We start from the raw sequence: 14,797 nt of genomic DNA, 5'->3' as shown, positions 1-14,797 counted from the left end.
CCACAGCATAATACACCCACCACCATGCTTCACTGTGGGGTCGGTCTTCTTTTGACCTCTCCCTTCTTTCTCTAAACATAAGCAGTGTTGATATGACCAAAGAGCTCTTTTGGCCTGCTCTCTCTGAATTTCTTGATGATGTTTCTCACAAGGTATCTGTGATACCATCTCCTGCTTTGTGAGCATCAACAATTCTTTTTCTCAAGTAAAAACTGATTTATTTTGTTTGTGGCACGATGCTTTCTCAAGTGACGGCTCAAACATTCGCTGAAGTTTTTATACTCTGTATAAATTGGAAGATAACCCCTCGGTTTTATTTCACAAGCTTTTGAGCATCACAAAGTTAAAGCACATCATTACACAGTAGTGGTTTGTGCAGTTACTCAATAAAAAGGTCCTTTTTTCCAGGGAGGCTAATAAGATTAACCCTGGTAATTTTTGTTTTTCTGAAATCATTCTGTTATTCTTTGCAAATAGAAATAATGTATGCTTTCTAAAGAAAATTAGTAAGAAAAAACAAGAAAAATATTTTTTCTCTGTTTGAAAAAATACTTAAAAATTTAGACAAAATCTTTCAATTTCATGGGGGATCAAATAATTTTGCACATATAATTATTAGACTTCCCGAATGTGTCTTCCATGAACGCAGTTAGCAATGAAATTGTTTTTTCCCATAGTTTGGAACAGCATGCCTGCCTTTGGCTTTTCTGTGATACAGTTATCACATACAGGGACATTTGCTTCTTTTTGTTTTCTTCTGTTGTTTTTGTTGTTGTTGCAGGCAGGTCCTTTTTTGTTCCTCAAGTGACCTTTGATGAATTGCAGTTCTTGGCACTTGTACATTGACTTCATTTTTCAGCCTTGGATGAAATGCATAAGTGCAGGCTTATCTTGTTCAGTAATGTGATGTAGTAATGCTGCATATGATTTAAGGTTCTGCATTAAATCTGTTGTCTCATAAAGTATAGGCAAATACATCACATCGTGTGTTTGTTTACCTTGGCCTTTTATTCTTGTCAGTCTTATTATTATGATATCAAAGCACTAACTAAACATTTCTCATGCGCCAAGGTGCAATCAGAAAAGTGTGAGTCAGCTAAGTGATTATGGATATGTTTATATGATTTCATAGCTTTTATAGTGGGGGGAAATGAGATTAATGACCACCAGCCTGGCAGATGGATTTTCTAAGGTGAAAGGGGAAAAAAAACTCTGTTTCACACTCACAACACGCCACTTCCATCGCTCTCTCGGTCTCTTTCGCTCATACTCACTTGTCAGATTCCTCGCGCTCTCTCACTCACAGGCTCACCGACACATTATTGTGTGTTTTCACAAAGGCAAGAAAAAGAATGTGAGCTGCAGGCAGGCATTGTGTGGGTATTCTTTTCCTTTGCAGTAATCAATAGATAGAGCGGACAAAAGAAAAGGAAAAAAAGTACATCAGTGCATGATGAGTTCTTTATTTTTATCTTGTTACACGACATGGAAAGAAAACAAAAAAAGAAAAATGCTGTTTGCAGCTGTAACAGGCTTAATCTTCAGTATGTGTGATGCAAAACTGCAGAAATGCATTGTGGATGTGTTTTTTAATAGAATCTGTTATATAACATTTTTTGAGAACAGCGTTTTGCAGATCGGTAACGGTGCAGCAATAAGGGAAAGGGTTTCAACACATTCAAGCTAATCCTGTGGTTTGTATATTGGCCACTAAAGGAGGGTTGCCCGTGCGACCTACTTACATATGGTGGATGGCATAGTTTCGCCAGGTGCTTAGGGCACAGCAGTCTCCTTGTTGTTTCTTCCGGCACAAACCTTTGAGGGCTTAAATATTTTAAACACTTCTGAAAGTTTGATGGGTCCAAGGATGGCAGCGACTTTAGGGAAGTGCAGGAGGAGAGGATTGTTGCTGGGGAGGGTTATGTTGTAGAGATTCGGAGAAAGATGAAAGCGCTGAAGCGATTATGTTTACATTTTTTTAATAATTTCAATCAAGCTTTTCAAAGCAGCTACTTTTCTGACGATTGTCAGTGTAAAGTGAAGATATTTCTATTTTAGACAAAACTAACTAACTAGTTATATATCAAAGCATAGTGGAGAGATTAACTAACAGTATAAATATTACAAAGTACAACATAGACGTAGCCAACGTCACATTAAATGAAGTCCCATTTTAAGTCCCTGAGATGAGCGTTTTCGCTGTCTTTGTGTTCTGAAACTGGATGTGATGAGCGAGAGCTTGATCTTGCTGTTCATTGGCTAATGACTTGTTGATCACAAGTTGTTAGCCAATAAACACACCCGTTCTGACATTTAGAGTAAGGAGATTTTATATAATGGACTTCGTGTTTTATTCAACAGGCCCCAAAATGAGTGACTGACACCATAAAATCACCAGCAAAGTTTTTCATAAGTTAAGGTCGAAATCTGTTTAGACTTCTATTGAGGTTTCACACCATGACTTTATGTGCACATTGTTTGAGATTTGTTCACCAGATTAGATGGAGTACAACCACTGGTTGTTAGGGAAACATTCCCCAATTGGTTTGCAGTAGTTCCCGGAGGTTGTTGGCTCTCACTGGGTGAAATCAGTTGCAAAGAAGGCGGTGAACCAAAAACCTCCCAGTAGATTGCCATGGTTGCCTGCATGTTTGACTGCAAACACTTTATCTATCAGCCGAGCAGTAGTAAAACTTGAAAAAGTGCAAGGCGATCTGGAAGTGGAGAAGGATAACCTTCAAAGTAAAATTTGTGCTTCAGAGCTTGTGAACGTTTTAAAAAGCACAGCTTTTACTTTAACCTCCTAAGACCCGAACTCTTCCATGGCATGCATTTTTAATTTCTCTTTGATATTTGGGCTGATTGGGACCTGATGAATGTAAAAACAAAGAATTACCAGATTTTTTTTAACCTGATTTTTGTTTCTAAGAAAAATAAGAGCCACATATGAGGACATTCGTTTAAAATTTCGATAGATCAGTGGCAGTATAATGTCCTCGTAAGTGGATATCAGGCCCTTGTAGAGCAAAATTGAGTATTTTGGTCTAAATAACCCAAAATGTGATGTCCACATATGTGGACGCCAGGTCCTAGGAGGTTAAAGACAAATTGTTTCCTTTTAATGTTACACTGATTCAAGTTTTAATACAGCTCAGCTCATAGTTTAACTGCTGTGTTTGTAGACATGCCTTATTCAATTGAGCCTACATTGTCGCCATGATTGTCATGTTCAAAATGGCCAACAAGTTAGTGGTCACATGTCTACAAAACCTCAATAGGTCAGGATGTCATTTTAAGCTACACCCCTCATCCCCTAGTAGTTGTTAAAAAGAACTGCATTTAGTGAACATTCGTGTATGAAAAGCTGAAATCACCAACATCTGGGGTCCATATATTGGAGCTGTTTTGTAATGTTAGGCCCTTCGGTATCTACAGCTGTTGTCTGTGATAGGTCAGTGGAAGAACATCAGGGTAAGAGAGAGTGTATGGCAATCAATTACACTGGAAACAGCCTAGTTTGCGATGTGTGCGAGGTGTGTAGCTGGAACTGAGGGACTAAAATATATCATTCTTGTAACTTCTTGAAAGCAGCAGCTGAAATAAAGAGATCACAAAGGACTTTAAAAAAAACTTTTTAGAGAAGTGACAGATTGAGGTGATGTTGCATTGAGGGCAGTAATTGCTGCATTTAAAAGGGCTAATTAAACTGTTCTCTAAAATCCTTTTTTCTTTTTTCTTTTTCTTTTAAATCTACAAGACTCAGTTTGAAGAGATAATGTGATTTTTGAACGACAACCTTTCAGGTGTTACAAATCTCAGGTGACAACTGCTAAATGTACCCTACTGTGGTTGGTAGCTGAAGGTGATCCACTTGTCATTATTTCTCCCTCCTGTGTTAGGGAGGCCTGATGCACTGCTCCATGATTCATGGCTATGAAACTCTGGCCTGAACTGTAACACTGGAAGTCATGTGTTAGCATTGTTAGTCTTCATGGGACATATTCTTGTCCATCTGGCTAGAAAACAAAATACATAAACAAATAAGGAATACCACTATGGCATACAGCCACATTTTAATTTGTTTTTTGGAAATGAACGTATCTTAAGCAGAACTAGAGAGGTTGTGTGACAGTAAAATCAAGGATTGGATCAAGTAGGTTCCATTTCAGATTATACTCATATACTCGTTTTTTTGTTGTTGTTGTTTTTATAGCTGTAGCTGAAACACATCCACTAATAGGCTGAACATTATGAGCACTCCTGCCTAATATGCTGTCGGTCTTTTTTGTGCTCCGGCCTGCTTTCAAGACCTCTGAGGACACCTTATCCAGCACCAAAATGTTTGAAGCAGATGCTTTAAGTCCATTTATAGTTTTTCTCTCACCGACACTGCCTGGGAGACCCCACATTTGTTATAATTTCTGAGATGTTTGGAGTAATGGCAGAGTGAAAATATCAATTCTAGTCGACAGAAATACCTCAAACACTTCCAGTTCAATAAAGTGAGATGATTATAAGGAATTGAACTTTGATATACAGAACAGTGCACACAAAGATACGAAGGTGGAGCAGCCCTTTTTTGCGAAGCACTACATAGACAAACAAAGCAGCCACAGTCTTTAGCAGCACATTTCCTGTAAGGACGGAGCTGAGAGGCAGGAAGGTCTGACTGCCGCTATCTGGCTTTTATATATTTATTTTATCACACCAGGTAGATATCAGATGCTTTTTCACACACTTGCATCACCCGTGCAAAATTCTTAGAAATCTGAGAGTGAAACCAGATATGAAATTAGTAAGTCACACCTTAAATAAAATTATACCAAGTCACTCCCATTCTCTGTTGCTTGCACCACTCTGTTATTTTTACCTCGTGTTGTCACCTCTTAACACAGTTTTCATTGACTATCTTTCAGTTATCCAGCTGTATGTGAGTTCCTACAGAGCAATAACTTATTATCCATAATCCGAGCGCACGAAGCACAAGATGCTGGGTATGTAATCGCTACAAAAAGCACGGAAAGACACACCTATGCACACAAACAAAAATAAATGAACGTTTACCTATTTAAGAGCAATGCTCTGCTTTTCTTCTGTCTTCACCTCCACGTAATGGCCTTGAAGCTACCGGATGTACCGTAAAAGTCAGACGACTGGATTCCCATCCCTCATTACCATCTTCTCAGCGCCAAACTACCTGGATGTTTACAATAACAAAGGTCAGAATATCTCTTCATCTGTTTTGGCCCCATTTTTCATCATCATGTGCAGTTCTGTTGGTTTGTTGTTGTTTTTTTCCTGTGTGCGATATTGTGTTGCTTTCTTGCTGCTGTTTTTATTTAGAATGACAAATATGGGTCCGAATTATATTACGTCATGTAGAATGAACACGTTCGTTTATTAAATGTTGCAACAGAAAATAGTAAAGTCTGCTGCTGGAAAGGAGAGAGATTCCTCCAGTGGAACACCTGCACCACTTTCATTTTAGCTGAATCTAGGTTGTAACTAACTGATGAAAAATAACAGATTTGTAGATCATCAGAAGCACATTTTGGCATTTTATAAACCTTAAAACGTGGCCCTACATCTGATTAAAAAGATTGCCAATAGGCTCCTCAGACTTACGTACTAAAATGTTTTTAACAATACAAACTGCAGTGCACGAGTTAGTGCAACTGCATGTAGCTGTGTGCAGGCATAAAAATGCATCAGGGAGGCCCCGTTTGTTTGTGTTCTCAGATCTGTGTCTTGGTTGCCATAGGCTATGTTAGATGGGGAACGTGGGAGGGACTGTCGGCATTGCTGACTATCTCCATGTGGCTTTATTCCTCCTGATATAACAGTGTCAGCAGTCCCCTGCCTCTGCTAGGCCATCTAGTGGCTGACTTTCTTTTATTTTTCTCCCCTCTCTTTAACATCACTGAGTATAAACATGTTATGGTTCCTCTGAGGACACGTCAGAATGAATCTCACACTGAATCTTAATAACTCTGGAGCAGGATTTTAACACAAAAAAAGTATGTAAATTTATCTTCAATAGGCTTATTTAAATCAAATAATACTCAAGATTAAAACTATTCTGTGACCGCTTGAGTCGTGGTGACACAGTTATGTCACAGTTATTATCATTAAATGATTTTAATCACAACTGTGATATGCCGTAGTTGCTATGCATCAACGGAGATGCAGAGAAATAAAGTTACTACCAGTGTTTACAGTGCTGTCAGGGCTGTGAGCAACACATGTAGCAGAGTGTATCACAGCTGAACAGACAGAGGCAGAGTGCCAAGCAGTGTCTTAACTCTAACTCGCTTGTATGTAGCGGGAAAGTTTACAAATGATTACCTCACTCACTAGAGTTTTAACATACCATATGTTAAATATTGGCTTTCTACTCGCTACATCATGCTTTCACTGGGCAGCAGTGGCACTATTGAATCTGAAATCTACATAAATTTGCTATTCTAATCTAGAAATCCTTATCCTCACATACAAGATTATAAATAATCAGGCCCTTTCATACCTTAAAGACCCCGTATCACTACACTATCCTAATAGAGCACTTTCCCCCTTTGCCTTCTGGCTTACTTGTGGTACTAGGATAGTTAAAAGTAGAATGAGAGGCAGAGCCTTTAACTTCTAGTCCCTTCTTCAGTGGAACCAGCTCCCAGTTTGGATTCGGGAGACAGATGCACTCTCTAATTTTCCGATTAGGCTTAAAACTTTCCTTTTAGATCAAGCTTACAGTTAGGGTGGATCAGGTGACCCTGAACCCTCCCTTAGTAATGCTGCTATAGGTTCAGACTGCTGCAGGACTTCCTATGATACACTAAGCATTGCATATCTACTCACCTCTTCTCACATTTATATACCACTGCAGCATGCCATTAAATCACTGCGTGCTCACAGAGGTTCATCTGATTATTGGGGTTTTCTCCCTACCTTGCACTCATTGAGCTCCTTGAGGCAACCATTTACGTGATCTGATGTCATATAAATACACTTGAATGGAATTTTATTAAATTATTCATTAGACCATTTAATGAACTCTATTCTCTTTTATATGAATACTTCATATCTGCTCTATGGATCTATGTAAAAGGAATTTTATGTTGCCTTCATCAGATCTATAACTACATATTAATGCCATAAAATGTTATGAGACTTTATGGAAAGTTTTCCTCTTCTGTGTCTCACCTGCCCCAACAGCTGCTGTACTTAAATATGAAAATAATGTGATGAACATCCGACAGTTCAACTGCTCACCCCATCCCTACTGGCTGCCCAACTTCATGGATGTCTTCACCTGGTCTCTGCCGTTTGTTGGAGAAAAAGGTATTTGTATTTGTCTGGGTTTGTTTGGGGGGGGGGGGGGGTCAGTTTTCTCCACGGCTCATTGCTCAGTGACTTTACCTTTGTTGCACTCTCTATTTTTTATCCCAGTCACAGAAATGCTGGTGAACGTGCTGAGCATTTGCTCTGATGATGAACTCATGAATGATGAAGATGAGATTTTTGATGGTAAGATGTTTTGTAAATAAACATGCCATTTTTCATTTTTTAGTATTTATTATTGTTCATTTAAACTTTTCATACACTAAACTACAGATGTGTGAAATATTGAAGGAAAGGCTAACCTATTGTATCTCATTATGGTAACGTTAACATTGATTGATGAACACAGTAATCACGGGTTTGTGGACAAAAACAACCACACAGAGACGCTGGGGAGGAGGTAGTGTATGTCTGATTTCAAACATACTTGCTTGTAGCGGGTGAATGCTGAGCCAAAAGACTTCCTATAGCCAGGTAAACTTTGCGTTCTGTGTTTCAGCAGAATGTCATAGAGGTGCAGTGCACACCAAGTGTATTAACAAGCCTTGAAATTAAGGTAAATTCTCAGCGTTACCCACAAGTCCAGAACACAGCGGCTTTTTCCTGCTTTTACTTTTCGTAGTCCCACCCTAGACACATCTGGCCAATAAGTGGACTGAATGTCCTCACGTGGTTTGTATTGAGGTAATGCAGGTCGCTTTTAGTTTTCTCTGTGTTAAAAGAAACCAAAGTGCAGGTTAAAGGCTACAAGTTTACAAACTCTTCAACTGATTTAGACCACAGTAAAACCACAGTAAACGAATTCCAGGTGTGAAAATGCCCTAACACGTCAATCTTAAATCTCCAGAAAAGGGTTGAAGATGTGGAGACTGTTAAGGCCATTGCAGTTTTACACTATTTTTAAACTTGTCAATACGATGAAGGTGATGACTCTGAGCAGCTGCGTATTGATTTACAGCAACCCTTCTCTAGAAGGCGACAAGTGGACCCAAACCATGCCAGCAAAATGCACCTTCACAGCATAATAAAACCTCTCGTTGTATGGGTCGAGGATTGAGGCCTTTCTTTGATTTGTCGCCCTTTTGTAAATCTCCCAGTGAAATGTGGACAGTGGCGGTCAATGCTGGCCTTTAGTGACATTTTATGATTTTATGCAGCCCACGACTCTAGCAAGGAATGAATTTACTGGACATTTCATTCCTTTACAGCTCATCATTATGCTGTTTAAATTCACAGCTAAAAAGCTATTAGCCAGCAAAAAAAAACAAAAAACATCACATGAACTCAAATGGTTTGAGCATATTTATATGAACGCTTGCTAAAAAATGTTTTGAAAACTTGAGAAAGCTTGCTGTAAAGTATGACAGTGACCTAGAACCTATTATAATATCACACATTATTATCAGGTGACAGATAATTAACAGAACATTCTTTGTGTCTAAAGGCTTCAAACTAGTTTTTCATGCACTGTGAAGCTTTATGACACCATCTCTTATTCAGAAAGCCTTTAATGACCGTATACATGTTCCTTTGCAGCCAACGCAGCTGCACAACGCAAGGAAGTGATCAAAAACAAGATCCGCGCTATCGGGAAGATGGCCAAAATGTTCTCTGTTCTCAGGTACATTATTTACACGTGTGTAGAGGTATGATTTCCAAAAAAATATTTTTTTTTCCAATCTAGAGTGCACTCTGTATGTATATCTACTGTTATGAGAGTGGGGACATCCAGTAAAATCGTTTAGCTGCATTTTCTGATCTGTTTGCTGGCCTCTGTCTGTCCTGCAGAGAGGAGAGTGAAAATGTGTTGACACTTAAGGGCCTGACGCCCACTGGCATGCTGCCAAGCGGGGTTCTTTCTGGAGGCAGACAGACACTGCAGAGTGGTGAGTACGAGGCTGGGCCTAAGCCTGTTCGCCATCATTTTCTTCATGACCGACATCAGTCCCCTCCATGACTCTTATCTCTCAAACTGTCTCTCTTCTGCCTTTTTTTCTAATCTACCTTAAATTAAGTTAGCTTTGTTTTAGCCTCTTACTGACGTTCTTAACTGAAGAGCCTAAGTTAACGTAAAGGTCCAGTCTTCTAGTTTTTTTAATAGTTTCACATGATGACAGTCATACAAATATGCAAGACAACTGCATCAGTGCTCAGAACAAGTTGTCTTGAATTCAAAGTTCAGACCTAACATTTAAGCTGCTGTGCTTTTTTGAGACTTATTTATAGGTGGCAGAAAAACGAATTCACAGCAGCACACCACTTTTATTTTATTTATTTATTTATTTTGTTCGAAACTGATGTGATGCAAACAAAGTTTATAGACAGGGGTGCACATAAGTGGTCCGCAGGTGCACATGCGCTGTCAAAATCAAAGACGCGCACCAGATAAGAAGTTGCAACGTGCGTTTGCGTACATATAAAAGGCACTGTTTTTGTCCACTAGAGTGGGATTTTCACGGCATATTCTGCACCACATCTCTGTGCGTTCATCGTTTGTTTGAAGCCAGCTCACCTCCTGCAACCACTTTTCAGAGAATACGCGCTTCTTTTGCGGTCCGGACTCCTGACATTTCTTTGGAGGTGGAGGAACACCAAAGTAATTGCTTAAAGGAGCTTCTTCGACATCTTTAAAAGTTCTAAACAAATGTCTGTTCTCCTCCAGAAAATCTTATGTACGCAAACGCTGGTGCACCCCTGTTTATAGACATTACTTATTTCCAAAACAATGTCCCTCTTTGGGCTTTTATGCCCATGAAGGACTGCAATACAGTACTAGAAAAATATAGTGTCAGACAGATAAATAATTTAAATATATGAATACATAAATTCCAAAAATATAAATAATTATGAAATTATAGTATAATTAGTTTTATTGGGGGGGTTATATTGGTTGGGTCTGATTATTGGTGGTGAGGGGGTCATAACCCCCCTAACCCCCCTGGAAATTACGCCCCTGGTAGGAATACACTTTGGGGCCAGACTGTTTATACATTTAACAATTAATTTAAGAAAACAGAGATGAAACTCTCAAAACTAAGTATTATAATCTTTTAGAAATATTACAATGATGCCACCTAACAGGCTTTTTATCCATTATTTTGAAACAAAGGAATTGAATATAGTGCTAAGCAACTACAAGTTATTTCTGTCATCTTATCTAATATATGTATATATATATTTTTTTGTTTTTCTCAGCCTACTACTTCTGCCATCTAATTGTCCCTCACAGTTTCTTTCTTCATGCCTCTGTCTTAATAATTTTTCATACAGTTTTTCTAACCCCAGATTGACAGTATTTCTCTCAGTACTAATGCATGGCGCTCCTCTGAGTTTGGCTGCATTGCCAATATCTCATCCGGCCTAACACGAGCTGCCTTTTTCGCTGGGGCTGCATTTTACATTTGCATGGCTTAATCAGGAGTAACCCGATCCCCTCCTCCCCCCTCAGCCACCATTGAAGCCATTGAAGCCATCGAGACTCATGATGAGGACGGAGAAGGTAAACCCCCACCCATCTCCCACCCCTCTCAGTATATCATCAGGTTCTCCTGGAGTAGGGGCCACCTGCCACTAACATTTTCATGTGCACAACAGCCCACAAAATAATTCCTCCACTCTTATAACTCTTTAATCTGGTATGGCTGGCACTTTACTTTGCAGAGATTAGATTAAACAGAAAAACCAACTAGATGATTGGATTTAAACTTTTAGAAGAGATGGAACTTTATAAAGGACCGTGAGCTGGATTTTAACACAGTTGTGTGTAATGTAGACTCTTTTATCGCAGGGAAATACTGGCAGTGTTTGCTGGGTGGGGGGCTGGTGTGGTATCATGTTCATGTAACTCTTGAGTCAGTGCACTAAGGTTGGAAGGAACTGTTTCACACCTAATGCAGTATTCCTGTTCCTTGTGGACAGATGAAAAGACGTTGATAAGCATCCACAGTGACTGCAGCATACATTTGCATTTAGTAATTAGAAAGTGGGCAAGAAAGGGAAAAACACTACTTAAAAGAGAGGAATTACTTTTTAAGGGATATATATTCATAATAAATGAAAACACTGCAAAGTCAAGTGCTGCTAAGAGATGCATGACTAAAGCCCATTATTTTGGGTTTGGCTTGTAAATGGCCTCCATCTGGTACTAAAAAGTGTTGCATGCAGAAAAACAAGAAACGGCCCAGCACATCAACATGAAATATGCACCCCTGTGTCTGAGTTCCTGAGGTAATCTTAACTCATGAACGAAGAGTGAGAGATTTACAGCTTTGTTTATCCGACACATTATTTGTGCACTTTAAACAAAACTAAAGTAGCAGGATGACTGACAAGGGACATTGTAGCAAGTGGTGTTCGTTTTATTGAGAAAAAAGGGCAAGATTACAAACCATTGACTGAAGTCACTTTCTCTACCATGCAGTTTATGACTGGATTATTTAAAAAAGAGGTATATCACAGCTTGAAGTAACAAACATGCAGACTTGTAGACTTTGTAGACCTTTTTTTAAATCCTCTAGGTCTGTAGGCCTCGCAACTGGGTGGAAACTGCCTGACAACTACCAGTGAGTGTTTGCTGGTGTTTGCCTAAGGACCAGTAGCTGACTCAACGGTAACCACTGGTTGCTAGTGAAAAATGTCTATTCCCTGAATGGCTGACAAGTAGTTGCAGGAAGCTACTTGCTGTCGCTAGGTGACATTGGTTGCCAAGGTGTATACAGTGCTGCATAGAAAACCTTCTTTGTATTATACTGATTTTGCTGCGAGCTGACTGCTGCAGTTACATGTACTTTGCATGGAAGATGTTAAATTGTCTGCAAAGACTCACTTACTGCTGTAATGCAAACAGGAAACGTAGGCCGTTTGCTTACGAAAATTTACCTTTGGAAACATGTTGGGTTCAGCAGCAAAACACACTTTTAAGGCAAACACTTTCTGGTTTGCATTAAACTTTTTCTTTTCACTACTGCTTGGTGGTTAGTTAGCAAGTGTTTGCATGCAAGTGGCCACCTTCCATACAAACTACACACAACCCTGGCAATCTGATAGCAACCAAAGCAATTGCGCGATGGTTTTTCGTGCAGAGACCATCTTTGTGACTGATTTCATCTAGTGGCACCCACTCACCAGTCATGATTTTCCCTAGTAACCAGAGGTTGTCAGGGGGTTGCTGACCAGTCTCTAGGCCTGTGTGACTGAGGTCTAAGGAACATCAGTTGAGGGAAGGGCAGTTTAACTACAAGAAAGCAGCTGTCATGAGGAATGCTTGCCATGTCACTATTGTTAGTTGCAGAGATGAGTGATTAGTTTATATCAACAGCATGTGACCATGCGCACTTTAATAAAAAAGAGTATACTAATCCATTAATTAGGGGCGATTGTGGCTCAAGAGACCGGAAGGTTGCCGGTTCGAGCCCCGGCTCGGACAGTCTCGGTCGTTGTGTCCTTGGGCAAGACACTCCACCCGTTGCCTACTGGTGGTGGTCAGAGGGCCCGGTGGCACCAGTGTCCGGCAGCCTCGCCTCTGTCAGTGCGCCCCAGGGCAGCTGTGGCTACAATATAGCTTAGCATCACCAGTGTGCGAATGACTGAATGTAGTATAAAGCACTTTGGGGTCCATAGGGACTAAGTAAAACACTATACAAATACAAGCCATTTAATGAAATAAGCTCACTGATTCCTAATACGACTCACATTCTGAATTTACACATCTTCATTAGTTATAATCCCTGGGAAATCACAGCAGCAGTTCATGTCTTGGGAGGGTATGTATCATATTAAGAACACTCTGGAACTGCGGAGTTACGTGAAGATCCTGATCCCTTTATTTGTGTTTTTCAGCTATCCGTGGGTTCTCCCCCCAGCACAAGATCACCAGCTTTGAGGAGGCTAAGGGCTTGGACCGCATCAATGAGCGTATGCCTCCTCGCAAAGATGGGGTGAACCATGTGGGTCACTCCATTGGAAAGATGAATATGTCAGAGGCAAACGGCACAGAAGACAACAGCAACATCCAGTGATGTGCTGTCTGAGCCTCAGAACTGCCGGTGGCTGCGCAGCAAGAACTTTGCTAAATCCTGAATTCAGGCCTCTGAACATAAAATAAAACAGGCCCTCAGATAGAAAATGAAATCTGCAGCAAATCTAAAATGGCAAAAAGGTCATTTCTTTCATGACACTATGTCATTGCACGGTTGGGGGAGGGGGGAGTTGGGTTCACGGCAAAGGGCAGGCATAAGGAGAGATGAGCAGGCTTCAGCTCGACTGAAAAAAAAAGTCAAGTGATTGAAAGTTGTGTCTGCCTGTTGTTCCCTTTCTCAATTCAATTACAGACTGAATTGTTGGGGGTTGTTTTGTTTTAAGCACTGACACGTTTCTGCTCCTTTATCACAGGGCCTGACAGCAGACATAATTGCAGTATCTATGCCTCACAAATCATTTTAACTGTTTTATAAGGTGTTTATTATGAGTCACTCACAAATTCACTTGATGAGGAAAACGATCTTGTTTACCTACATGTTTTGCTAGTATTAGATCACACCACTTCATCAGAAAGAAAGAAAGAAAGAATAAAAAAGCAAAATGCGTACCTCTTCAAACCTGCAGTGCAATCTTACTGTTGAACTTTAATTTATTGATTTACCTTGTGGTAAGAAGCTGTTGTCCTGCATGGGAAAGAGGACAGGGTGCTTTGGCCCGGCCACCAAAGATCAAACTCCACTTTGCGTATGTCTCCGTAATCTCCAGCACTGCTCCTTTCCTCACCTTCCTCGCTGTCAGCCGTCTCCTAGCAAGACATAACTTGGAGGGGATGTGGGAAGAAAAGGGGGGGGGGGGATGAAAGGAGCATTGTGAAATTTTTATTCCACCTCTTACTGTAGATATCCCAGTATCAAAAATTACATACAGTCCGAAAATGTCACACTACCCCAGAAGTTCAGAAAGTGCAACATTTGTAGGTGAATCTCAGAGGGTTTTATTTTATGTGCTTGTATCAGAGTTATTTACTTTCTCTTCACTGTCTGTTTACACATTTCACATGAGAAAAGGGCAAAAAATTATACAGTTACTTTTTGGGACATTTTACACCTGAGCATTCTCTGCTGAAGGATGCTTAGTGTCACGGGTATTTCATCTCTTCTCCATCGCTATGACTGCCAACATTGTGGAATTAACACTAATTTCTGGACCTCAGAAGAAAAGTTTTTAAATTGTGGGACATACCCTGCTATCAGACGCCACCCAACATTTCTCACCTGCTTATTGCTAAAGATAAAATAGTTGGTGCAGTCAAATATGAAACCAGCGCCCTTTGAGTTTGCAAATTCAGTGAGATTTCATGCCACACACTGAACTGTATACGATGAAGAAATTCTGCAAATGTGTTGTTGAAAGCTTCTCTAAAAGCCACACCATTGTGTCACTTAAAGCAAACAGGCTTGGAGCTAAACTGAAACATATTGAC

The 14,797-nt window shown here is 40.0% G+C and overlaps 1 protein-coding gene across 3 annotated transcripts in view; it reads left to right on the top strand.

Annotated features, from left to right (window-relative positions):
• Positions 1–14,797, top strand: part of ppp3ca (protein phosphatase 3, catalytic subunit, alpha isozyme) — a 31,142-nt gene that overhangs the window by 15,256 nt on the left and 1,089 nt on the right. For 2 of the 3 annotated variants that reach the window (XM_086308638.1, XM_086308640.1), the window contains 8 exons: positions 4,917–4,994; positions 5,125–5,219; positions 7,210–7,335; positions 7,444–7,521; positions 8,872–8,956; positions 9,124–9,221; positions 10,784–10,834; positions 13,174–14,797. The exon at positions 13,174–14,797 is cut by the window's right edge and continues 1,089 nt beyond it. In XM_086308638.1, coding sequence (XP_086164764.1) covers positions 4,917–4,994; positions 5,125–5,219; positions 7,210–7,335; positions 7,444–7,521; positions 8,872–8,956; positions 9,124–9,221; positions 10,784–10,834; positions 13,174–13,352 — 790 coding nt within the window. In that variant the 3' untranslated portion in view covers positions 13,353–14,797. The remainder of the gene's footprint in view (positions 1–4,916; positions 4,995–5,124; positions 5,220–7,209; positions 7,336–7,443; positions 7,522–8,871; positions 8,957–9,123; positions 9,222–10,783; positions 10,835–13,173) is intronic. The other variant, XM_086308639.1, reaches the window with a different exon arrangement.

The sequence above is a fragment of the Aulonocara sp. 'chitande type north' Nkhata Bay genome, linkage group LG10 (genome assembly GCF_057382095.1).
Source record: "Aulonocara sp. 'chitande type north' Nkhata Bay isolate Kocher_YH1m ecotype deep benthic linkage group LG10, A_spYH_male_GT1.1, whole genome shotgun sequence".
Taxonomy (NCBI): domain Eukaryota; kingdom Metazoa; phylum Chordata; class Actinopteri; order Cichliformes; family Cichlidae; genus Aulonocara; species Aulonocara sp. 'chitande type north' Nkhata Bay.
Note: the sequence above shows the minus strand (reverse complement) of the source record. Positions and strands in the feature narration are given on the sequence as shown.